At 47.7% G+C, this 24759-nt stretch overlaps 1 protein-coding gene across 1 annotated transcript; it reads left to right on the top strand.

The window, feature by feature from the left end:
• Positions 1-666: 666 nt before the first annotated feature.
• LOC135914543 (serine protease inhibitor swm-1-like) lies at positions 667-15889 on the top strand. The gene is made up of 3 exons (XM_065447455.2): positions 667-969; positions 1601-1840; positions 15637-15889. Exons 1-3 carry the CDS (start codon positions 912-914, stop codon positions 15831-15833), a joined length of 495 nt encoding a protein of 164 aa, XP_065303527.1. The 5' UTR covers positions 667-911; the 3' UTR covers positions 15834-15889.
• The last annotated feature ends 8870 nt before the right edge of the window (positions 15890-24759 follow it).

The raw sequence follows: 24759 nt of genomic DNA, 5'->3' as shown, positions 1-24759 counted from the left end.
AACACTAAATTTCAAACCTAAATTCTTGCCTTAATGTCCAATAACTTTGCTTGTTAGCTAGCAACACAATGTCGTCCGCATAAATTAAACCTGGAAGGGGTTAACAGGAACGCCTTCTAGTGGAGGGCTCTGGAGCAATTTCGACAGCCTCGTGTACTTCTACGCCCGTGAGTGCTATGATACTGCGGTTCTTGATGCATTCTGGCCGCGGCCACTGTGTCTGGGGATCGAACCTGCGCATCGGGAGTACGCTACTGCTACTGAGTCCCTGTGTGGTTGGTGCTTTTCCAAAAGCGCGGGAGAAATTATTGTCGTCACGGTGAAAGAGGAAGCACGTCGTGTTTTTCTTCTATGCCGTGTCACGCAGTTAACTAAGAAAACAAGAGGAGAAAAGGAGAAAAAAAATGAAGCAGAGTTTTAATCTCCTTATGACAGGCTTCGAACCGATTGGCGGTTGAGGCTTTCCATTAGTGACTTCCTCTGTCGGGTCACAGGCCTGTTCTTTTTCTGTTTTGACCGTGCAAGCTATTTATATTTCGCTCATTTGCAATAACCGTGGACAACTGCCTAGTTGCTGGATCGCAGCCGGCGGAAAGGCTGTATCTGAGGGGCCTATTACACCGAAACAACACTTCGAAACCTCATGCAAGGCCATCAGCAGGCAGCAGAAGAAACAAACGACCCAGCGCCTTCCGCGAGTGTGCTCCCGAAGATACACGGCCGACTTCCCTTCGGAACCGCAGCAGCCACAGCGGAAGACTGAGAGAAGAGATTGCAATATTTAGCATCGCGTACCCTGTAATGACTGCATCCGCGATATATTGAGGAGGGAACAAAAAGGGGCGCAACCGTTCCAGCGATCACCACTTGTGCCCTAAGGTTCCGAGCTTGGACGTCGACGAGCTTCAAGGATGAAGTGCTTTCTCTTGCTGGTGACGGCCGTGGTGGTGACCTGCGCTCCGAGTTCTGGTAAGACGTATGCGCACACATGCCAAAACAAGTTGCAGCCATCTTACTTTAAAAACAGTGCAGTGCTTTCTTATAGCTAAATGCATAGCATGACTTTATATTTCTAGTTTATATCCATGGTGCGAACACTAAGGAATACGTCGCCCCCTTGCATTTTATGACTCGTGGAGAGTACAGGAGTAATATTAGTAGACAGAGATCTTTAAATAGTAAACATCTCAGTTCATGGCTCTTTTCAGTAACGCAATGCTATTAGCCGATCATGGAAGAATTCCTGGGTTACATATTTTTTGTCCTCGGAGACGATGTCGAGCATTATGACTACGACATCAGGAGGGATTTGCTAAACTAACACTGGTAAGAGCTAGAATGCAACTCTGCCTCATTTGCATGTACCCAATAATCCAACTTGTCTATTCCCAAATTGTCTGCGCGAGCACATACCCAGTGTCAAATACTAAGTGGCCCAAGGAGAGAGGTTAGAAACGGACATCGTGCGGAAAAGTGCGTGAAGTTCCCAAAGATTGCTATTAACAATCTTTGGAAGGGGGTATTGTTCAGCAGAAAACTTAAGTGATGGTGATGACGACGACCGCGTCTCCATGTCCACAAATGCGTCGCTCTTGTGCAGACAGCGAAAGCGCTACCGAGCTGTACAAGTTACTGCCGGCCGTTCAAGATTGTGGCCTCAACGAGGTGTGGAAGGAGTGCGTGAGTAGCAGCTGCGCCGAGGCCTCCTGCAGCAGGCCCGTCATCGGGCCCGCCTGCACGGCTGACTGCCGCCAGGGATGCTACTGCGCCGACGGATTCTACCGTAACGACGAACGAAACTGCGTCCGACTGGACCAGTGCCCGCAACAAGGAAGGGGAGGTACGGCCCACCCCACGACGCAATGGAAGTCGAAAGGGGTGTCATTTATTGAAGAAATAGTTGGCGAGCAACATCGGTGATAAGGCGCAGTAGATTACTCATGAGGAGCTACCTTAGACTGCAGGGTTTGCTGTTGACGTGTCTGGTAACGCCACCTGTCGTGCGTCTGCCGCGATCGCCGGGTAATCGAGCAGCAGTAGGAGAATAAAAAGTTAGAACTCCGCATGAAAGATTGCTTCTGTGGAGCGTAACGTACCTAGTAATCGCATGTGCGCTGTGAGAGATGCCGTAGTAAAGGGTTCCAGATAAGTTTTAAGGCTAATGAAAAGCACTGAACCAGCTCCGGGTGGTGCAATGTGATTAATATGACGGAGTGAATGAAAGACCATTCTCGCTTGGTCAGTTTCACGCCGAAACCGCCACGCGAGTACGTCGTTATGACGTCACAACTTTTGAATTATCTGTGAAATTTCGGGTATTCTAAGGGGAGAAAAAGTGCTCCTTCATTTATTTACAATACAATGCGATTGTTTTTATCGCTCAATGATAGCGTAAGCCATTAAGGAAGCTGTCAGAATTCATGACGTCCCGAGAAGTTCGTGCGGAATGCTAGCTTGGGCGTCCCCATCGCCTGTCTTTAGTTTCTGCCTATACTTTCTGGCATACAGAGGCACCGCTCACGTTAAACATTTAGGGCATTCTAAAAATAGGGTAATTTGATGGTTTTGAATTTATTGCAACTAGCAGTTATTGCACTTTTTTTAGAGTGCCTTTGCTTGGGCTCAAAGCATGCAAGTGGGATGGTTTCGCATTCCACCCCGTTTAAATTGGGCCGCTGTGACCACGACACGAACCAAGGTCTTCGTGCTCAGCAGCACAACGCCATAACCAGTGAGCTGCCGCATCGAGTCTCTGCATGAAATGCGGCACCTTAATTATGTTCATGTCATTTGGTACTGTAAGTGTATCTGAATAATGTCAAAAATGCTTCCCTTGTAGAATACATACATCGACTTAGAGAGGCACATTTACATAGCACTATGGTATGTGAGCCATCTCTCATAATACAATGACTCACTGTGTTAACTCCCTGATGCCGGTAGTTTCTACGGTGCATCGAATAGTGTTTGGTGCATGCTTTAGTGTTTGGCCTTAGAAGCTACGCGAACTACTCTTTTTTATGACGTTTGCTGCCAAAGAGGGTTCAGCAAAGGAATGCGAGCACTTCCCTGTCGAGTCTGAATGGTAAAAACATAATTAGAGAACATTGAACACTTCAAGTTCCTGCTGCAGGGGAGAGTAGCCTGGATAAGTATAATTTCATGCGCGTGTATTTTGATATCAGTGGATAGAGGCTGCGTTATCTGGGAGGTTGTGGCGTATTCTATAGTCATCGCTTCATTGGTGAAATTGTGATTGCCGAGCATGGAAACGTTGGCGTAAACGCGATTGTGCAGCGACGAAATATTGACGCAGGACCGCTACATCTGGCATCCAAAATTAAGTTTAAGGTTGGCCTTCTATATCCATAACTTAACAGCAAATTTAGGCCCTCAAAATACAGCACAGGAATGGAACCTTCATCTTTTAGTCGATACTCTTTTGCCGTCCTTACATGGACTTCGGAAATGATTGACTAACCGTTGAGCTATAGAGTTGCCATACACAGCTGATAACTGAAACTTTTTGAAAAAGAAAAGAAGAAACACATCTCGTACACAGAGGAAGGAGAGGCAGACGAGCGGTACATACAATAGTGAAATTATGGCTGTCATCATAATTGATGGTTCAGTCCTTCGATTTTGTTAACTGAGAAACACTGAGCCTGATGTTTAGTTTTTATTTTATGCCGGAAGTTTGCCAGGTTCTTCTGTTGAGCTGATCTCGACGGCTTGAACGAAGGAAGGCTTTTGATGTAATCAATATCAGCCGCGAGCGAGAGAGAAAGAAAGATCAATAAAGCTTTAGTTATAAAGGAATCTTATTCCGAGCAGTTGTTGTAAGAGTGCATCTGGGGTCTCTCGTCGTTGTGTTACTCGAGTTTTTTGAATCCGTTCGCATGCCACGCCACGAGTGGTGGCTGTAGTGTTGGGCCTAGTTCCTGTATTGTAAGGGTGCAGTTCTGCTATAGGTGCAGGGTGATAAGAAAATCATCCGCATCCAGAAAAAAAAATTACCTGTTATGTTGCATCACTGTCGAAGCAGCTGTGGCGTTACATGAAACACCTTGCGCCTGCTTCAGGCTATATTCTCTACCAGGGCAGAGAAATTACTGGACGTAACCAAATTCAAGGATTTGATAGGTTACATGCCTGACTTATGCAACAGCTAGTGGGGGTTATATGGTTGAATTTTGCAATCGTGCTCAGTTCCTTTCCGAAGTGGGTCCATTAGTTCTGCGGACAGTGTTTAGGCAATAGGGGAAAAAAAATAACCAGCATACTGGCGGCGTCCGAGACTGCCCAGCGGTGCCTAAGCACGTCGCACTAGAAGTTGGTTGGGACTTCCTGAGCTTGCCTCAATCACTTAGATTTACGCTCCCTGTGAAAATGGACACGTTTCGTCGTGGTCGAACAGATCCGATATGTTTCGATATATTTATTCTGTATGGACATAGTTGAGCAAGCTTAATATTTCTACGACGAAGTACGCCCTTGTGGGTCTTGTGACTCCTTATGAGCACTGATGTCAGTTTGATGGTTTATACTTACTTATGGCTGAGGGAACTCTGTCTCCAACGTAACCACTCCAGTTTGGATCGAGAAACGTACTGACGAACTGTGCCTCTCTGAATGCCGAGTTAAAGGCTACATTTAGCTCAAACTACGTCATGCGTGGGCGGATGAGATGAGGTTAAGAAGTTTGCAGGGACGATATGGACAATTAGTACATAACCGGGGCTGTTGGAGAAGTATGGGAGAGGCCTTTGCCCTGCGTTGGGCGTAGCCAGGCGGATGATGATGATGATGATGATGATGATGATGACGTCATGCATGGCGCGATAGTGGCGCTGTCTGTGCACGCGGCGTATGCACAATTGAGTAATGGCCTCTCTCCTGTACACGACGCGCCTGGAGGGTCAGTTCACAAATATAACAGGAATAACGATTTAACATGTTTTCGTTTCATGGGTTTTTATCAAGTCACCCCCTCACCCATCCCCCTTCTCTATGCGATTTTAAGGATGTTTTACGTCAAAAATGCGATATTGCGTGCGAGTGAGCGTCGTTGAGCCCTTGGCTTAAGCTGTCTCCTTGCAGCAAATGGAACAGCAAGTCCACGGCATAGGTGCAACTCCATGAGGAAAGCACAAATAAAAAATAAAAATGAAAATGAAATAAAATATAACTGTTATAACAAAAAGAAGGCGCGAAATGTAAAGGGACCTTGTCGGCGCGCCTGCACAGCCCCGACTCTCTTTTTCTCGCAACACGTGTGTTTTTCTGCTGCGATAGAACCTAGCGAGTACGGCGCGACGTGTAAATGCATGCGTGAGCCTCCGAGACCTCCGCTGAGAAGCAATGCGCGCCGACCCTAAGATATCTGCTCCGTCGCTACACCAAACATAGCGGTGCTTTATGAGCTGCAGGACTAGCTCGGCCGTACGGAACGCCTGGACAGGGTGCGAGGCTCTTTAGAATGCGGCTAATATCGTTCGTATGGCCAGGCTTCCATGTTCAGAAAAAAAAAAACACCAGCTGGGTAGCATTCATTGCGCAACTGTAAAGCTATGTTCGACAGACATATATTTTGAAATGCACTGTCTCAAGCCTACGCGTGGAATTGCGAACAGCTCTTATCTCAAACATGGTATTCCCCAACGCCTTTATTCGTTTAAAATCAGCATTACTGAAAGAACAGTTTGCTGTGAAGGGAGCATTCAAATTCATCTTTCCTTAAAAAGGTAGAGTTTTGAACACGTATTGGGTATAGAAATAGTATTCCGAACACGCTTCCCCTGTAGATGAGGTATTTTGAACGCCTGCTTGCTATAGAAGTCTGTTCGACAGATCTTTTGTATATATGTATGAAGTAGTCTCAAGGCCTTTTCAGTGTAATATATGTATTCTGACCAGCTGTCTCCCTGTAAGACTACTAGTATTCTGAAAGTAAGTATAGGAATGCAACTGGCGCTGTTTCGTTGTATATTGCATTGCATAAACACGTTATGTTGCACAATACGGCCTCAAAACGCGAGAAACTAGGAAGTGGGACGAGATGGTTCCGTACACGGTTTGAAAGTCTCTTCGGCAAAATAGAGTGCGTATTTGATACAACAGTATTCCTAACACGCGTTCCTTGGTAAAAGCAGCCTTCTAAGCAGCTATCCGCGATGAAAGTGGTAATGCACTAACTGCGGTTAATAGCGGTTCAGTGGTTCGAAATCGAGGAGGGAAGGCAAAAGGCGATGAACCACCGGCTACTTACTTGATGCAGATGAAATTTTGCAAGAAAATAAAATGTTCGAGCTTTAGGTAAACACTGTAGTGGAGGAATCAAGAATAACGTATACTGCCAGGGTTTTTTTTAACCTACACGTAAACCTAAGTGGGCGAGCTTTGTTTGCATTTCCGATTTTGAACCCGCGTCAGTGGCGCAGCGCCATACTTACTAGTCTACCACCTGTGAAGTATTACTCTGACTACCTATCGCTTCTAAACGCGGCATTCCGAACGCATATATTTACCACTTAGAAATAGTATACCCTGCACACAAGCTTACAGCTCCGTATTCTGTCCGACATTCCATGACGTGATTGCACCCTTGTAGTCTGTCTGTAGGTTGGAGTAGCGTTTTCAAATGGCGTACTCCTTTCTGATCGGAATGGCCCATTGCCCACTGTTTGACGTCTGCGGGTGCGGCGAAACAATCGTGCACCCTCTTTGCGAGTGTCCTCATTTCCAACCCGCAGAGATAGAGAGATAGAGAGAGAGAGAGATAGATAGATAGAGATAGAGATGGAGAGAGAGAGAGAGAGGTAAAGGAAAGACAGGGAGGTTAACCCGAGATTATCTCCGGTTGGCTACCCTGTACTGGGGGAGGAGCAAGGGGATGCGATAGGTGAGAGAGAGAAGGATAAAAAAAACCTACAGGCACACGCACGTACACACAAACTGTTTCTGTGGGTACTGGCGCGCAGCCGGCAAAGGCGTTTCTAGTGCTACGCAGTGTCACCGTACAAGGCTACGTCACACAGTGTAGTCACAATTTGTCAGAAAGTCCAGTGTCTTTTAAGTACCGCAGCAGCGTCTTCATAGCGGATCGCGCTGATGTTCGCGTAGGCCAGTTTCCAAGGATCCTGTTTTCTGTCAATGGGTGCTTGTCCAGTTTGTCTAGGGTGGCTGAGAGGACTGCACTTTGCGGGTTGAAACGACAGCACTGACAAAGAAGGCGCGCGAATGTTTCATAGCACCCGTAGAAGTCACAAAATGGGTTGTTATCCATTCCGATAAGAAAATCATCATCGCCGTCATCATCATCATCATCATCATCATCATCATCATCATCATCATAATCATCATCATCATCATCATCATCATCAACCTATTCATGTCCACTGCAGGACGAAGAGCTTCCTGCGATCTCCAATTACCCCTGTCCTGCGCCAACCAATTCTAACTAGCACCCGAAAATTTCATAATTTCGACGCACCGTCTAGTCTTCTGCCGTCCTCTACTGCGCTTCCCTGCTCTTGGTAGTCATTTTGTCACCCTAATGGTCCAACGGTTATCTAGTCTGTGCATTACATGACCTGCCCTGTGCCATTTTTTCCCTTAATGTCTATTAGAATAGCGCCTTTACCCATTTGCTCTCAGATCTAAACCCCTCTCTTTCTGTCTCTTAAAGTTATGCCTAGCATTCTTCGTTCCATAGCTCTTTGCGCGGCCCTTAACTTTTTCTCAAGCTTCTTTGTCAGCCTCCAAGTCTCTGCGCCGTGTGTCAGCACTGGTAAAATGCACTGATTGTACACTTTTCTTTTCAATTATGACGGTAAGCTCCCAGTCAGGAGCTCACAATGACTGCCGTATGCGACCCAACCCATTTTTATTCTTCTGTGAATTTGCTTCTCATGGTTTACCTAGTTGACCTAGGTAAACGTACTCCTTCAGAGACTCTATAGGCTTACTTGCGATGTTAAACTCTTGTTCTTTTGCCAGGTTATTTATCGTTATCTTTGTCTTCTGCATATTAATCTTCAGCCCGAATTTTTGCACTCTCCCTGTTAAGATCCTCAATCATTTATTGTAACTCGTCTGCATTGTTGCTGAATAGAACAATGTCATCGTCAAACCGAAGGTTGCTGAGGTATTCGCCGTCGATCTTTACTCCTAAGCCTTCCCAGTTTAATAGCTTGAATACTTCTTCTAAGCACACAGTCTATAGCATTGGAGAGATTGCGTCTCCTTGTCTGACCCCTTTCTTTATAGGTATCTTCCTACTTGTGTAGAATTAAGGTGGCTGTGGAATCTCTGTAGTTATTTTCCACGGTATTGACGTAAGCGGTCTGTACTCCTTGATTACGCAATGCCTCTATGACTGCTGTTATCTCTACTGAATCAAATGCGTTTTCGTAATCTATGAAAGACATACAGAGAGGCTTATTGTACTCCGCGGATTTCGCGATAACCTGGCTAATGACATGGATGCGCTCTATTGTAGAGTAACCTTTTCTGAAGCCAGCATGCTCCCTTGGTTGGCTAAAGTCCGGTGTTGTCCTTATTCTAATGGAGTTTATTTTGGTAAATATTTTATATAGTACTGGGAGTAAGCTAATAGGGCTACATTTTTTTAGGTCTTTAACGTCTTCTCTGCGACACGAGCTCCTTAACGCTGTCGCATTAAAAAGTGTTCATTGTTCTCAGCTCACTCCTTTCTGCGAATTCGACCAGCATCTCACCTCTACCATTTCTATAAACGACACCGTAGTTGCCGATTGGCTGTTCATCCGCCTGCTTTTCCCCCACTTTTGCATTGAAATCCCCCATTACTTTGTATACCGCGTTTGCAATTTTGTCATCGCTAATTCAACATCATCATAAAACTGATCAACTTCCTCCTCGTCGTGACCGGACTTTGGAGCGTAGGTTTGTACTACCTTTAATCTATAGCTCTTATTGAGTTTGATTATGACTACTGCTACCCTCTCGTTGATGCTGTAGAATTCGCCAATGTTGCTTGCTATGTCCTTATGAATGAGGAGTCCTACCTAGTATTGCTTCTTATCCGGGAGACCTCTATAGCAGGGGACATGGCCGCTATTCAGCAATGTGTAAGCCTCACCAGTCCTAATATCACTAAGGCCGATAATATCTCAAACAATGTCTGATAGTTCTTCGAAGAGTCCTGCTAAGCTAGCCTCACTCGAGAGGGTTCGGGTGTTACACGTTACAAGGGTCAGTTTCCATTGGAGGCCTGTCCGGACCCAGCTATTCTTAGCATCCTCTGCTGCGTTGCAAGTCTGACCACCGCCTTGGTGAGGTGCTCCGCAGCCGCTGGGGGCTGTGGGCCATTGGTTCATTGAGGAGATAGTTTCATTTGAGAGGTTGTGGCCGAATACTGTACCAGGGAGTCCAATTACTGTACCAATGCCACAGTGACTAGGCAACCACTGATATATTATATTGTGTCCTTCGTCAACTATGCGATGGGGGATTTCTCTGATCTCTGCGGTGAGCTGCTCATTTGATCCACGGCGCAGCCCTGAGAGTGCACTCTGTAGGGCTGCCTTGGAATCCCAGAAGACTGATCATGCATGGGGTGGTTTCTCCTGAATGAAATGAAGACCCGCACGCAGGGCTACCAGTTCAGCAGCTGTTGATTATACATGTGATGTTTTTAGGAACATTTCGACGGATCTTATTGGTATCACCACAGCAGGCAGCTGAACGTGCAGATGTGACTGAGCCATCGATGTAAACGTGCATGCGGCCACTGTGCAGCTCATCTAAAAGTCCTAATGTGGTCTGCTTCAGGAAAAACGACTGCATGTTAGCTTTCTTCGTGGTTCCTGGGATGGTGAGGCATACTTCAGGTCTGTGCAGGCGCCATAAAGGTGAGAATGGTCATGCTGCAGGCATGCAGTTCGACGGCAATGAGGTATGTTTGGCAACAATGATTTATTTATTTATTTATTCAAGAGAGCCTTAGAGGCCCTATGACAGGGCATAAAGTAAGGGGGGCATAGTAAACAGTAAAGGTATAAAAAGTACAAATTTCCAATAGGAACAGTGCTATAAAAAGATCACCCTGTTACATAATATTGAAGGCACTAGGAATAGGAAGCAATATCTGAAGGCACACGAAAACTTGTTACTGTTAACAGAGCAAAGGAATACCGTTTATGAAAATGATATACAACATGGCAGAAATGCACCATAACATACACTAGACTGGTCACTCGTGAACGGTATTAAATGAGAAAAGCATGAGTAACTGAGAGCGGAACGTGTCAGGATTAGATATGGAGGCTATGTTATCAGGGAGGTCATCCCAGAGACGAATGGCACGTGGTAGTGCAGATGAATTAAATGCATTTGTTTTACCGTATATGCGCATGAAACTGAACTGATTATGTAATCTGCGTGAAAAAGAGTGGGGTATGTGTAGTTGTAACCGGGTTCGTTTATTAGTGTAAACATATTTGTGGAATAAGCACACAAGGGCGATGTTGCGGCGGATATCTAATGGAGGCAGCAGTAGGTCTAGTTTAAATTGTGTAATGCTTGAATTTATACTGTAGTTACGGGATATGAGCCGGGCTGCTCTGTTCTGTATCATTTCCGTCATATTTATAAGGTAATTTTGATGAGTGAAACGACTGAAAGTTGCGTGTGGCCTTTCTGCGGGTACAGCGGCAAGATGGTGAGAAGGTGAGATGTTGAGCACCATGCCGAATATGCACCCTGAGAGCGTCGGTTGCCAAGTGTGTTGATATTGGGTGATGTCTGGCTATGAGAATCATTGCCGCTGTAGACGCACACCTCGGAAGACCGAGACACGCCCTTAGGGCTTGAGCTTTTAGTCCATGGAGTACAGGCAGGTTTGTTTTGCAGGTGTTACCAAGCACAGGGAGGCTGTATCTTGCGAAATCGAGGAACAAGGCGTCATAAAGCTGCAGCATTGACAGCACCAATGTTCCCCATGACTTCCCGCCGAGAAATTTGAGGAGATGTATTATTGTCATTAACCTCTTCGTTTGATTTGAAACGTGCGGGCTCCATGATAGGTCGCGGTCGATAATTACCCCGAGAAAGCGGTGTTCCCGCGCATTTGCAACTGCTTGACCATTCATACTCAGAGTGACGCTTCATTGCCTTCCGAATGAATGTAACAAGGCTGCATGTTTATGAAGACAGCTCTAAGTTCTGTCTAAGCTCTAAGAGGCTCTAAGATCTAAGTATGGTGATTTTAAGGTAGCTGCCTTTTGTAGCCGTGCGCATGCCTGCAGTCGTGTTACAGCAGACGCCCAAATGCAGATGTCGTCGGCATAGATTGAGGCTTGAACTGAGTTGGGCAGGCATCTGACTAGGCCAACGAGCACTAGGTTGAATAGCATCGGGCTCAACACTCCGCCTTGCGGTACTCCACGGAACGTTTGGTGTTGAGTCATGTTGCCATCCTCGGTCATCACGAAGAAATTCCTGTCGGTCAAATAACTGCACAGCCACTTAAAAGTGCGGCCACCGATTCCGGCCTCAATCAGAGCCTCTATAATGGCATAATGTGCTATAATATCATGGGCGCCTTTTATGTCAAGGAATTATGCCGCAGTGAGTCATTTCAGAGGTTTTTAATGCTGAATAAACGTGACCAAATCGATGACATTATCTAGGAATGAGCGCCCAACCCGGAAGCCAAGTATAGTACCTGGGTGCACGTTGTAATTTTCTAGATACTATTCTAGGCACGCCAAAATCATTCTTTACATTATTTTCCCTATGCAACTGACCAGAGCAATGGGGCGGTACGATGACAAATGTAAAGGGGATTTACCAGGTTTGAGACGTGGAACCAAGCGGATGCATTTCCATTCACGTGGAACCAAACCGCTGCGCCAAGACTCGTTGTAATGGTTTAGCAGCATGAATCGCGCTTTCTGCCCAAGATTGGCGAGCGCCGCATAGGTAACGCCGTCCGGCCCAGGTGACGAAGAGCACCTGCAAGTCGCCAGTGCCGGTTCAAGCTTCTCCTGCGAAAACATTACAGCCATGCTGGAATCCCGTGGCACAGGAGTGGCACATGTTGTAAGTGCATGTTGGAGCTGCAAGCTGGCAAGTTTTGAACAAAATTCTTCAGCAATGTCAATTTCACTGCGACCTTAGTGCAAAGCGAGGGATTTGAAAGGAAAACGCTGTTGCGGTCATACGCGAAGTACACGCACAGTTCTCCATATTTGAGATAATTGCTGAGGTGGATCCAAAGACTCACAGAAACGCTTCCATCTTTGAAATTGCAGTGCATCAATGCGGCGTTGAATCTTCTTTTGCGTCCACCTTGCCTCTCTGAGATAATGGATGGATTTAGTTCTCCTGTGTCTTCTTTCAGCCCACCGTCGAATTGCTCGTAGTCGCTGCAGTTCGGCTTCAAGATCTTCATATTTCGGGGAAGGCTGAAAACGACGCGTAGCCTCTTGCATGGCTTTTTGAATTTTGTGTTCCAGACTTGAATTATTCCCTTGCTGACATACATCGTCCATGTGCGACCGAAACGCCAACCAGTCAATACGCCGGAGGGTCGCGGAGGAGCATTTAGATAGTCCCTTGATCTTCAGGGACGTCGGAATGTGGTCGCTTCTGTGTGATTCGATGTCTGGAAACCATTGCACGTTTCTTTCAAGACGCCGAGAAACCAGGGTCAAGTCTAGGCAGCTGCTGTATGTAAGCCCGCGTATGTCGAACCACCATCGTTGGGGCAGCAAAGGCCGTACTGTGTGGCAAAGGATGCTAGTCTCCTTTGCCTGGAGTCCATCTTCAAGTCCCCCACAGCGGATGGTGAGCATTAAAATCTCCGGTGAGAATCGTAGGGCCGGGATTCGCTGATAGCACGTTGTGCAGCCGTTTAGAGTCGAAGCCACTTGAAGGAGCAATGTAAACAGCGACAAGTGTGAACGTAACCTTATTCGTTTTCACAATTAAACAAAGGTACTGGTTGTCGTAGTGAGGCGGGACTGGGTGCCACACGTATGTCAGATTACATCCATTATATAAAATTACCTTGCTCACATCACCACAGGTAGAGGACATGAATGCCTCATAGCCAGAAATGCGTATAACATAGTGCACGTTCGGTTCGCAAATGACCATGATGGGAAAACGGTTTTCGAAGGCAAAGTGTCTGAAATCTGAAATTGCCTATTTGAGACCACGGGTATTCCATTGCAATAGAGATGCTTTCTCGACTTCCTTGTGGACGGGCAGCGAGGAGCGGACCATGGTGCTATGCCATGCTTTGAAGTACTGGAGTCAGCGCGTCCAGTACTTGCAGTGCGCTACGAGCAGCCGGAGTGTCCGGAGTGAGCGATTTGAGCATAGCAATCAATTGTGAATCCTTGTCTCACATTTGGTCAATTGAAGTGACATTTGACGTTAAGTGGAGAGTCATGTGCTGTGGCTCTGGCGCGTGGCATGCCCTCGGTAGCGCGGGTGACACCTCACTCGATGAAGCATGAATAGCATGGCCGCTTTTCTCGCTTACATTCATGCTCTTGCTGGAGACAGATGGAACAGGAGGCGGTGTTGCCAGACGAGACATTTCCCTTGAACCGGAAGAGGATTCGTAGACTTTGGTTTCCGGGAGCGATGTTGCCTTATTGCTGCAGAAGCATCTCTGTGTGATGATCCATCTCTGGCCATTTTTCTCAAGATTTTCTGCTCTTTCTTTAGGTGTGGACAGTCTCTTGAGGATGCGGCGTGCGAGCCTTGACAATTTGGGCACTTGAGTTCTGTTGTACGGCAAGTGTCAGTGTCGTGGTGTTCGGAACATGATGGACATATCGTTGTATTTTGGCAGACAGCACTCAGATGTCCATTTCCTTGACACCTTATGCACTGGAGTGGTTTGGGTACGAAAGGTCGTACCACATGCCGGAAGTAGCCAACCTTTACACGTGATGGTAGACAGCACTTTTATTCACGAGCCTTACACAGTTCGACTTTGCCAAGGCGCTGAGATTGTAGTAAGGCAACATCATCTGTCACAGGTTTGATTAAAATTGGCAGGTCGCTGTCGCTAATCGATGTGCCAATATCATAAACTACACCAGCCGTGGTTTCATTGTCCAGCGTAATGAGGTAGTGGAGATTGATGTTGCCCAGGGGCTTTACGGCCATCCAAGCATTGATTGCGCTTTGGTTCTGGACATCAATAGGCAGGACGTTCTTTCGATTATTCATTGTGACAACCTCGATTTATCCAGGGGCAACAGCCTCCAGAGAAATGAAAATCGCGTTCGATTAAGGCGGTTGAGGTTGTCGTCAGGCGTGTCCGGCACAAAAAGAATTGTGTGCGCCGGTGGCCTTCATTGTGGCGTGACGGTAGACTTACTTCACAAAGGCCGTCCGCTGATGTTTATTCTCTTGGCCTTCCGGTGTACCACTCTTTCGAAGCCTTCGTCATCTGAGGCGTCATCGTTTGAGCAGGAGTACAACAGTGTTCTCACTGTCAGCTTGACTAGGAGGGCAATTTCCCTTCCTCGGGCCGGTACCTGCCGAAGCAGTCACATCGCGTCGACATTCTGCGAACTCCACTTCCATTGCCGTGGCAATTGGAGCGGGGTCTCCCAGTAAAACACGGGAAAAAATCGAAAATACTGCAGCGCGAAGGAACAGCGGTCTCTACAAGAATCACTATAAGGGGTCCGAATCAAATACCCTCCACCCCACAACAGCCTAAATCAGCATGAAGCAACCTCTTGGAGGAGGCTGCAAACAGGAACATATCCAAACCTAAACACACTAAGCAAGATGTTTCCCACCCAGTATAGAGACATTTGCCCCTGGTGCTGCGCTAAGCCCACCTTATATCACGTTACATGGGAATGCGTTCAGAATCAGCAATTCCTTCAATTAAAAGACCCGAGTGCGGAGCAGTGGGAGAGGGTGCTCTCCAGCAGCGACCCGAAAGTCCAGCATGGACTAGTAAGGCACGCTCGCCGAGTAGCCACCCTCAGTGGTGCCCTGGAATAGGGGCGTTGACCCTGCGCAGATGGGGAAGAAGACCGTGAAGATGGCCGACCACATCTGCCACCGCTAATTTCTACACCATTAGAGCAAATAAAGTTTTTCCTCCTCCTCCTCCTACAAGAATCACTTCGTCGTCGTCTATCCTCCAGACAGCAAAGCGCAGCCCTCGCAGACATGCTTGATCAATTCCCACTCACGGGAATTAAAATTCTACACGTCAGCTCATGCACGAACACGAGCGTGAGCTGACGTGTAGGCATTGCCGCGTTAAAGGGCATAAGAATCTGTGACAAATTGTGAGTTTGCACTGTTTCACACGTATAATGTATTAGTGGGACGTTGACACTACCTATGGCTATTTAATGCCTAGCCAAACTGTGTGAGAGTGCTCGCAGAAATAGTTCGGTATTGTTCTGCGTGTTTCTTGACTTGTGTTTTCCTTTTCTTCTCCTGCTCTGTTTCTCTCATCTACCGCATGCATTAGCAGTCCCCCTTTACAGGGTGGCCATCCGGAGATGTTTTTTGCTTAACCTCCCTGTCCTCCCTTTGCCTCTCTCTCTCTCTCTTTCTAGTATTCGCTGCCGCATATGCGCAATGACTTCTTCCGCTGTGCAGGAAGACCTGGACAGCCATGCCGTGAGAACGAGGAGTGGAAGGAATGCGTGAGTAGCTCCTGCGCGGAGGCTACGTGTGAGAAAAAGACCATCGGTCCCCAATGCACCCACGACTGCCAGCAAGGCTGCTACTGCGCCCAGGGATTCTACCGCAACTCCGAACGCAACTGCGTCCCCGAAGACCAGTGTCCATCATGAGTGTAGTCTCGAGTAAACAATTACTACCGACCAATAAAGTTTGCTCTCACATTGCATAGTACCTCCACTTTCTGTGTCCTGTACTAGCGCTACGCAGTGAGAAGCTCTATATACCGTGTGTTCCCGGCTGACGTTAGCCATGCTGTTCAACGAAATAACATATAAAGAAACATAGGCCATGTCTTAAAACCGTATGCTGCATGGTATTGCTGTAATATTTTTGTTTTCGTTGAAAAGCCTGAATAATGTTAGCTGGGACCCCCCCTCATATACATGGCAATTTTGAACCCGTTCGTACTGCGGTCGTCATATTTCCGTTGTTCGTGAAGCACGCGGAAGTAGCACGAAAATCATTGTTTTGTTAAGGTTTGTTCGTACTCATTCAAAAGATTTGGTTACCGGGCTCGAGGCGTTGGTATTTAATGGTGGTTGGGGAAGTCTTAATGAATGCGTGATTGAGGATCGGAAAGGATGGCAGGATTATTGTTGTCGTAAGCATTGCCGTGTAGCCATGGATGCGTGGTTCCTAACAAAAAGAGCAGCCGGAAAATTATTCTTATTGATCAAAAATTATCTGAACGGGGTCGTTGGTAAAGAAATTGCTGAAAAAAAAGAAGAATAGTGATGAACTCGCTCTCTTGGGCACTACACTTAGCGCTGCCGAATGGAGATGGAAGCGATAATTTGAATATTATTGTGAAGTACATAGTGTGACTCCAAAAAAATGTTGAGCTATACATAATATCGAGCTCCAATGCAGCCAAGAAAGGCGTAAACTATAAATTTCGTAGCTAAGAAGGCGGCAAAAGTGGCAACGTTACCGTGACGTAGTCAAACCTGGAAAAACTGGGTGCTGTTCTGATAAATGATGGATGCATATTATCTACCTTCGAATAGAAGAAAGACGTCGTACATCTCCACATCGCCAACGTGTAATTCAATTCACTACACAAAAGTCAGAGCACGCAAGAAAACATCCATTAGATTCGCACCAAGGTAGATGAATCCAGGCATTGACTGGGCAAAAGTCGGGTCAAATTATTCATTTAGAGTGAGCTTTACACAGATGAACTCTTTACTCAATGGTTTCCGACAATATTTCTCGCTTCCGGAAATCTTCGAGGGACCTGCAACGCTCGCGTTCACAATGGGCATGTAGGCTATGTTGAGCAGGAGAAGATGCCCCCGAGTATGAATAGTTGGTGGACAATATAATTATGAGGGAGGCCTTAGTTGGGGACATCGGGTAAATGTTAGCCACCTGGGGCTCATTAATGCGCACGTAAATTTAAGTACACGATCGTTTTTTGCGTTTCGTCACTATCCATATGCAGCCGTCGTGGGCCGAATTCGAAGCAGCGCTCTCAAAGTTAGCAACGAAACACCATAGCCGTCAAGCCATCGTGGTGGCTGCTCTCTTATCTGCAGTACAGAAAGTGAGGGCCGGAGGAATAACTGCGGCTACACCTATACCTATACTATAGGGGGGATCTTTTTTTTATGCTGCCACCTCTCTGCTGGTCTTTTGTCTCGTGTACTGTAGTGCGAACCGCAGCGAGAACCTCGTGCGCGAGTGGTGCTTTTTAAGTGAGGCATGTATGTTGGTCACTATATTAAAGCCGGGCCGATCGTTTCTGTAGGGTCGCCTTTAACTCAAATGGCGGGCCACCTCAAAAGATGCATGTGACGAAAGTGACTTTCACCAGACACTTAGCGCCGTGTTGCCGAGGTGCTTAGCCTTGCTGCCTTTCTAATACAAGGCATCATTCGTATTGAAGAAACTATGATGTCCTTAAGTATCAACATTGCTGCGACCTCTCTGCGTCCCATTGTGTCCGTCATGATACGACAGTTACTATTTTTCACACCTGGGGACTCTGTACGTCATTGTCACAATCACTACGTTTCTAAGTAGGTAATGTTACTTGTACAGGTTACCTTACTTACTGTAATCAATGCCATTAAAGAAAAGATTCTGCACGTAGTGACACAGCCATCTGTGCCACTAGGTGAAGAAGGAAATCTTCTGAGGGGAACGTTCCACTCGCGTGTTTTGCTTTTTTCAAAATTTTATAGTTAATTTTATTGTCATCTTGCTTCATCGTCGGGGTCAAATAGACGTTCAGCGCAATTCACCCCACCTTGCTCAAACTGGAGTACTGCTGTCCTCAAATCTGTTTCGTTGGCGTGCCATTTCAGTCTCTTTTTATATATTCCCATAAACTCAGTCCTGGAAGGACGCGCACTGTAAGATGCTGCAGGGTTGCTTGCGTTTTGTGTAGGTATGGCGAGAAATGCTGTTCCAAACTGTGTGTCTACAATATCGTTTGGTTGAACCCATGCTTCTAGTATCCCCACAATTACAAGAGACGAAAGTATGACTTCTTCTACTGAGTTGTAAGTTGTCGTCACGACCCCGGAATTATATTAACAGCGCCTGTCGCTAAGAAATAATCAACGACGTATGGCCACTGACGAAGTGATTGCCAAGAATGGTATTTAGGAAGCATTTCTTACCATGAACAGCGGGATACCACTGCAAAGCACGGATGCTGTGTGGTGTATACCTTCAATGGCGTTCTCCCCATATCACGCATCTACACTGCAAGTCAACTGCTCAAGGGTATATACGAGTGAATTTTAACGCGATAGCGTTAAGGAGCTCGTGTCGCAGAAAAGCCGGTGTCGTCGGCGTCGGGTGTCGGCGTCGGCGGCGTTGACCATGAGCGATAAATCACGGCAGGCGCTTCATAAATAAAAAGCAACTTCCAAGATTGGCCCGGCGGGAATCGAACCCAGGTCTCCGGAGTGTGAGACGGAGACGCTACCACTCAGCCACGAGTTCGATGCTTCCAAGCGGTGCAAACGCGCCTCTAGTGAATGCGGTGTTGCCTTCGAAACCAGCCGTGGAAAGTTATACTGCGGTGTATATCGGTAATTATGAACATGTAACGTACAGAAGTCACAATTACACGAGTTGCGAAGTGCGTTTCCGCTGCATTTCTTTTGCGCTTTCCGCACACGCAGAGCCATCTTTTATCTTTCTCCTCCTTACCTTGAAAAAAAAAAAGAGCCCGCCAGGGGGCCGTGGTGTACAGACTTGTCTCACATGGGCTCCCGCTTCTCGTGCTCCTCACCCCGGAACAAGGTCAGTGACGAACACAAGTTTTGCACCGATGCGACCGGGAAGACGAGCGAAATCGGCGGATACTAGCTACTTTCGAGTGAGTGCACCTTATCTCAAGATATCAAGCGTTATTCCCGCCGACCGCCCACTCGGCCGGTTAAGCCTAACACCAGAACCGGCTGCCACAATCTCAGGCAGAAACACCCTCGCGCCGCGCGCCGCGTGAGCACGAGCACACGAGCGCTCGCCCACGCCGCGGCGAAGAGTCCCTACGATGAGCCGAGAGGCAGCTTCTGCAGGCGAAATGTCAAAGAAACAGAAAGAAGATGAATCAAATGCAATGCAAACAGACCGGACGGAAGAAAAAACCGGGGAAGGTACCTGGAACAATGACGGCGAAAGCGGTCGAACAATCGAAGCGGAAAGCGCCTGGATCACAGGAAACAAGAAAGCCAAGAAGGACACCTCGAATTCAAAGACGCCGGCAAAATACCCAACCGATGCGCAAACGCCCCATGCAGCACCTTCACAGCAACAACGCAGAGCGAGGATGCCGCCCCTGCCACTGGACGACTTTAAGATCTTCTACCGCCCGCAAGCAGGTCTCGACCTCGCCAAGTGGAATACAGTCGCAGTCATGCACGCCATCGGTTGAGCGAGTGGACTATCGCAGCTGGACATCAATGACAAAGTACGCGTACAAGTACAGAGAATCAAAAATTTAATCATCGCAACCACGGCCGAGAACGAAGACGCCAAGATGCATGCTGGTCAGCATCAACAGAATACAGCTCGGAGGCACATACCACAACGTCAAAGGTAACACACGAACCCCTGACGACGTCTCCCGAGGCATCATCAATGGCCTCATACCATGAACAAGCACCGCAGAGCTTATGGCAGGAATCCGAGCACCGGCACGATACACCGTTCTTCACACCCGAATGATGGGTCAATCGACCGCGGCAGTCGTATTCTTCGAGGAACCGCACGTTCCCTACTACATAATCTTCCAGAGCGTAGGCTTCCGCTGCAGACCATATCGCAAGTCAGTGCAGTACTGCCGCACCTGTGGCAACACGAGACACCGCCAAGACCCTAAATTTACCGTGTTTGAACAATTAAGGAAACATGAGAAAGGGCATTGTGGGTTTGCTAGAAATGTTCTCTTATTAGAATCGTTTACGACCAACACCGGCGCGGTGGTTTTCTTATGATCACGCCGGCGCCCATCTGAGCATCATTTATTATTTTCTATACTGTCTTTAAATCAAATATAAAATTGTCGTTAGTTATGCGTGAGTAGCACAATGACAGTTGAGCCTTACATAGGGTCTCACTAAGCCACGCATTCCCTCTTCTGCCATGGTGCTTGCCATTTCGCCCTTTCAGTTTCCGGAGTAGTTTAGGGAGGTAGTCGAGATAAGCTGGGGAAGTTTTGAAGTAGTCCTGATATATGAGTAAAATTTTATATGCAATTTTACTATCCTTCAATTGTTTACATATTTATTATACCTCATTTGTGCTAATAATCATGTAATGGAGGCGAGTTGGTTTCTTTTACTCAATACATAATGTTTGCGATGGCTGTTCTGAGAATTAGCCAGACAGAAGCACTGCATGACATTGACTGGAAGGCCATGCATTTAAAGAACAGTATGCAGAACAAAGGAAATACAGGTGCTCATTGGCACAGTTGCCGTCAAAAGCTTACGCGGCGAGGTTCTGGGAATAAGTTCCTTTTCAACGCAGTTAGGCCCGCAGCCAGTAGGATTATGCAGACCTGTTGGTTACTCTTGACCAGTGCACGCTGAAAAACATAATACCACGCTGCGTGCCTAGAGAGCATAAATATAGAGTTTTTTCAGATAGCGCGCTCTCTAAGCTTTTGATGCTGACTATACGTTATGAAGGCGAAGCTGCTTTTTGTCTTACACGTGATGAGAAGCGCCGAGCTCTTGGTGATGGAATATCGCAGGGTAGAAGGGTAGGCCTTATGCAATGTCAGGCGACTTCACGACGCAGATCTAGCGATAGAAGATCAGTGTGCTTTTTGTTACAGACTCGCGCGTACTGCATAGATTCTAAATCACTGAAGATTTCATATAAATTCCGTACTACGCATTCCTATTCCAATTTTGGCCTGCCTTACGCATACCTGTCTTACGCCGACCTGTGTAGGCGGTTGCTTCTTGAGATGTAGCCGAGGCTAGGGTAGATGTGATTAGTAATGCTGTATGTGTGAGTAGGCTGACTGGGAACTGGGAATATAACATGAAGTTACAAATCACAAAATTAAGAGTTAAGGTAAATTAAGTTAATTAAGAGACATAACACGAAATTACAGAGCCCCTTGTATATATTAACGTAATCTGAGAGTGTCTGTTGCAAAAATATATTAGTTTAATAATAATAGGACTTATTAGGCTTCTGTTAGGCTATTTGGAAAAGCACTGTGTACGAAGTTCTGTTGTGCGTTAAATTACAACATTATCATCGCTTCCAAAAACGTGACTGTATGTCTACCTTTCTCGGGCATACTTCAGTTCGGCTGAGTACCACCGCCTGACTCATGACCTTTATATTTAAAATCTGCTCCGATCCCGCATCGAATCCAATGGCAGTAATAATACTACGCTCAACAAGCTCACAGCCAAGACTGAGAACATGATGAGACTCATCAACAGAGTCTCGAATAGACGTGGAGGCTTAAAGGAAGACAACCTCCTTCGGTTGTTCCACGCCTTCCTCATGAGTCATATAGTTTATGTGGCAGCCATGCACAACTGGTATAACTCCGAGAAGAAACGATTAAACACTCTCATCAGAAAAAGTATAAAAAAAGTACTAGGCATTCCGTTACGGGCGAGCACGGACCTCCTTATGCAACTAGGAGTGCACAACACATTGGACGAGATAATCGAGGCCCAGCAGTCAGCCCAACTGGCCCGTCTATCCTGTACCCCGGCTGGAAAGAAGATCCTGGCAGTTCTTGGGATCAACCCTATCCTCATGGAAGAGCGGAAATATGAAATATCAGAAAATCAAAGGAACAACATACGAGTTGCACCGTTTCCCCGTAATGTTCATCCTCGACACAACGTAGGCAGACGCAGGGCAAGAGTCCTCGCCCTCCTCAAGCGTACCAAAGACGGTCCTTACTCGGCATTACGAGCAATAAAAACAGCGCTAAACGACGGGACGAGTGAAGGGACACAGACAACGGCGCTGACTAACAACCACACACACAAGATTCAGGCTCACAAGATTCTCAAGAACAAGATAATCTCTCCGCACACCATCACGTGGTTTTCGGCTCACCTCGACCCCCAGCTTGACTCGTTTCCCAATCTTAATGACATTGCCCACTCCCAAGCGCGCGCACTAAGCCACCGCGCGGGAGCAAGATTGAGCTCAGACTCTGGGGTTCTCGAGTTTCGGGACACTCTCACTACTTTCAGCGAAATTACTACGCACTATCACCTGGGTAGGAGGACTTATCCTCCCCCTCACTGCAAACTGGCTAGACCTCTGGCGTCCACTTTACGCATGCTTCAGACGCAGTGCTATCCGAACCTGGCCCTTTTCCACATGATCACTCCAGAGGCTTTCAGCTCTACTTGCCCCGACTGTGGGGCTGTTAGCAATCTCGCACACATGCTCTGGCGATGCCCCTCGTTACAGGGACCCAATCGCATCACAGAACAAGAATGGAGCTCTGCCATCCGGAGCTCAGAATATGCACATCAAACTTGGGCTGTCCAGAGAGCCCACGATGCGGCGGTTAGGCTCGGCCTACCAGTCCCCACGTGGGAGCGGCCCGCAGCTCTGCCCTAGGGCAAAGCGTCTCAGGACCTTGCTATTAAAGTTCTTTGTCTGTCTGTCTGTCTGTCCGATCCCGCAAATCATGTTGCGTGTGACGAAAAAGATCGGCAGGTTGAAAAGCCCCATTGCCATCGCGTGGCTCGTACCCTGTTCGCTCGCTGGCTGCGCCCTACCTGCTGTTGCTGCGTTGGTCGCTGCTTCTCTACGACCCGAATAAACCCCCTTTACAACTGGTGGAGGTGCGGGGTACAACCGGAATTCTGGAACTTCGCAAACCGGACACTGCAGCCTGTCTTCATTATGCCGGAAGAAGGACCACCGCGACCACAAGCCGCTGCCCCGGTGACTACCGTGGTCTGCCCCGGCCCGCTGCGTCAACGCGACCCACCCATCTTCAGCGGTACCGAAGACCATGACGTAGAAGACTGGCTCGCTGACTACGACCGGGTGAGCATCCACAACCACTGGGACGACACCAAAAAACTGAATTACGTATCGTTTTATTTGAGCGGTGTCGCCAGCGTGTGGCACCGCAACCATGAACGTGATCTCACGACGTGGCCAGCCTTCAAAACTAACGTGACGGAGGTATTCGGGAGCCCCGCCGTTCGCAAGCTTCGCGCCGAGCAACGTTTGCGCAGTCGTGCGCAACAGTGCGGGGGGACATTTACAAGTTATATAGATGATGTTGTCGACCTCTGCAACCGCGTTGACGTCACAATGGCTGATACAGAGAAGATCCGCCATATCTTAAAAGGCATTGAAGACGACGCCTTCCAGATGCTGTTGGCGAAAAATCCAGCGACAGTCTCTGAATTCGTCAGTCTCTGCCAAAGCTTCGACGAACTCCGCAAACAACGCCTAGCCACCCACCAATCTCCTCCTCAGGCGACTTCAATGTCAAGCTTGGCTGTTTCCCCGGATAATACGTCGCTACTGCTACAGATCAAGGAGTTCGTCCGTGAAGAGGTGGCTCGTCAGCTTTCTCTGATTCCCCTCACACACGGCCAGTCGAATTCTCCGTTGGCGCCCGCTCTCCAATCTGTCATCAAGGAGCAGGTAGCCGACCACATTCCACCTTCTCTCCAGCAGGCTCCGGTTGCCGCTCCCCTGACGTACGCCGAAGTCGCTTCGAGGCCTGCACCACAGACCTACGGTCCCCTTCGCCCGCCTTTGCGCCCGCCCGTATCCGCTCCGGTCCGGCCACTGGTGCAGTATGCACGACCTCAAGATCATTGGCGCACGGAAGATGATCGGCCGATTTGTTTTAGAGCGCAGCTCTTTGGCGTCCGTTCCTGGGTTTCGCGTCGTCGTCGGCGTCGGCCTCGTAACCAGCTCCGCCCCCCTTCGCTGGAGTGGGAGACGAAGGACGCGAGCCGCGAATGGCGGAGACCAATGAGAGCGGCCCCTTCAGTGACGTGCGCGCGCGATGCTGGTGTCATGCGGACCCTCCTTACGGCTCGATGCGCACTCGTGTCTGGTCTCAGCCGATCCGCTCGTTTCGTACTATCGTCTGCTCGCGCCACAGCTCTCGCCCGCGCCTGTTTGGTTCTGTTGGGTCGGTCTCGTTCGCGCTTGTTTTGGTTGTTATTTCGACATCAAACGGTTACAAATATCCCTCGAGGCCAGCGCACCTTCCACAACTTAATGCGGTGAGTGTAAGACTCGTATCTCCGCGAATCCCATTCTTGCAAGTGCGACGACTGATGCACGGCGGAGGCCAATATGGCATTAAGGGCCCAGTTGTGAACGTCTTTGTGAACGTCTTTGAGAATCAAGCATTGGTGTACCAAGTCGAACATATATCAGTCTATTTCTCCGACCACAAAGCTTCCTTCATGACTGTCAAGAACTGTTAGTGGAGTCTTTGTTAAAGGAATACGTGTGAAAAATAAAAAAAAATTCTGTGATAGCGCATACATGTGTTGCTCGATTTCTTTGCCTCAATCTATCGAAAAGGTGAAACAGCTTATT

Source organism: Dermacentor albipictus, chromosome 8 (genome assembly GCF_038994185.2).
Source record: "Dermacentor albipictus isolate Rhodes 1998 colony chromosome 8, USDA_Dalb.pri_finalv2, whole genome shotgun sequence".
In the NCBI taxonomy this organism is placed as follows: Eukaryota; Metazoa; Arthropoda; class Arachnida; order Ixodida; family Ixodidae; genus Dermacentor; species Dermacentor albipictus.
This window is presented reverse-complemented; position numbering and strand designations above follow the sequence as displayed.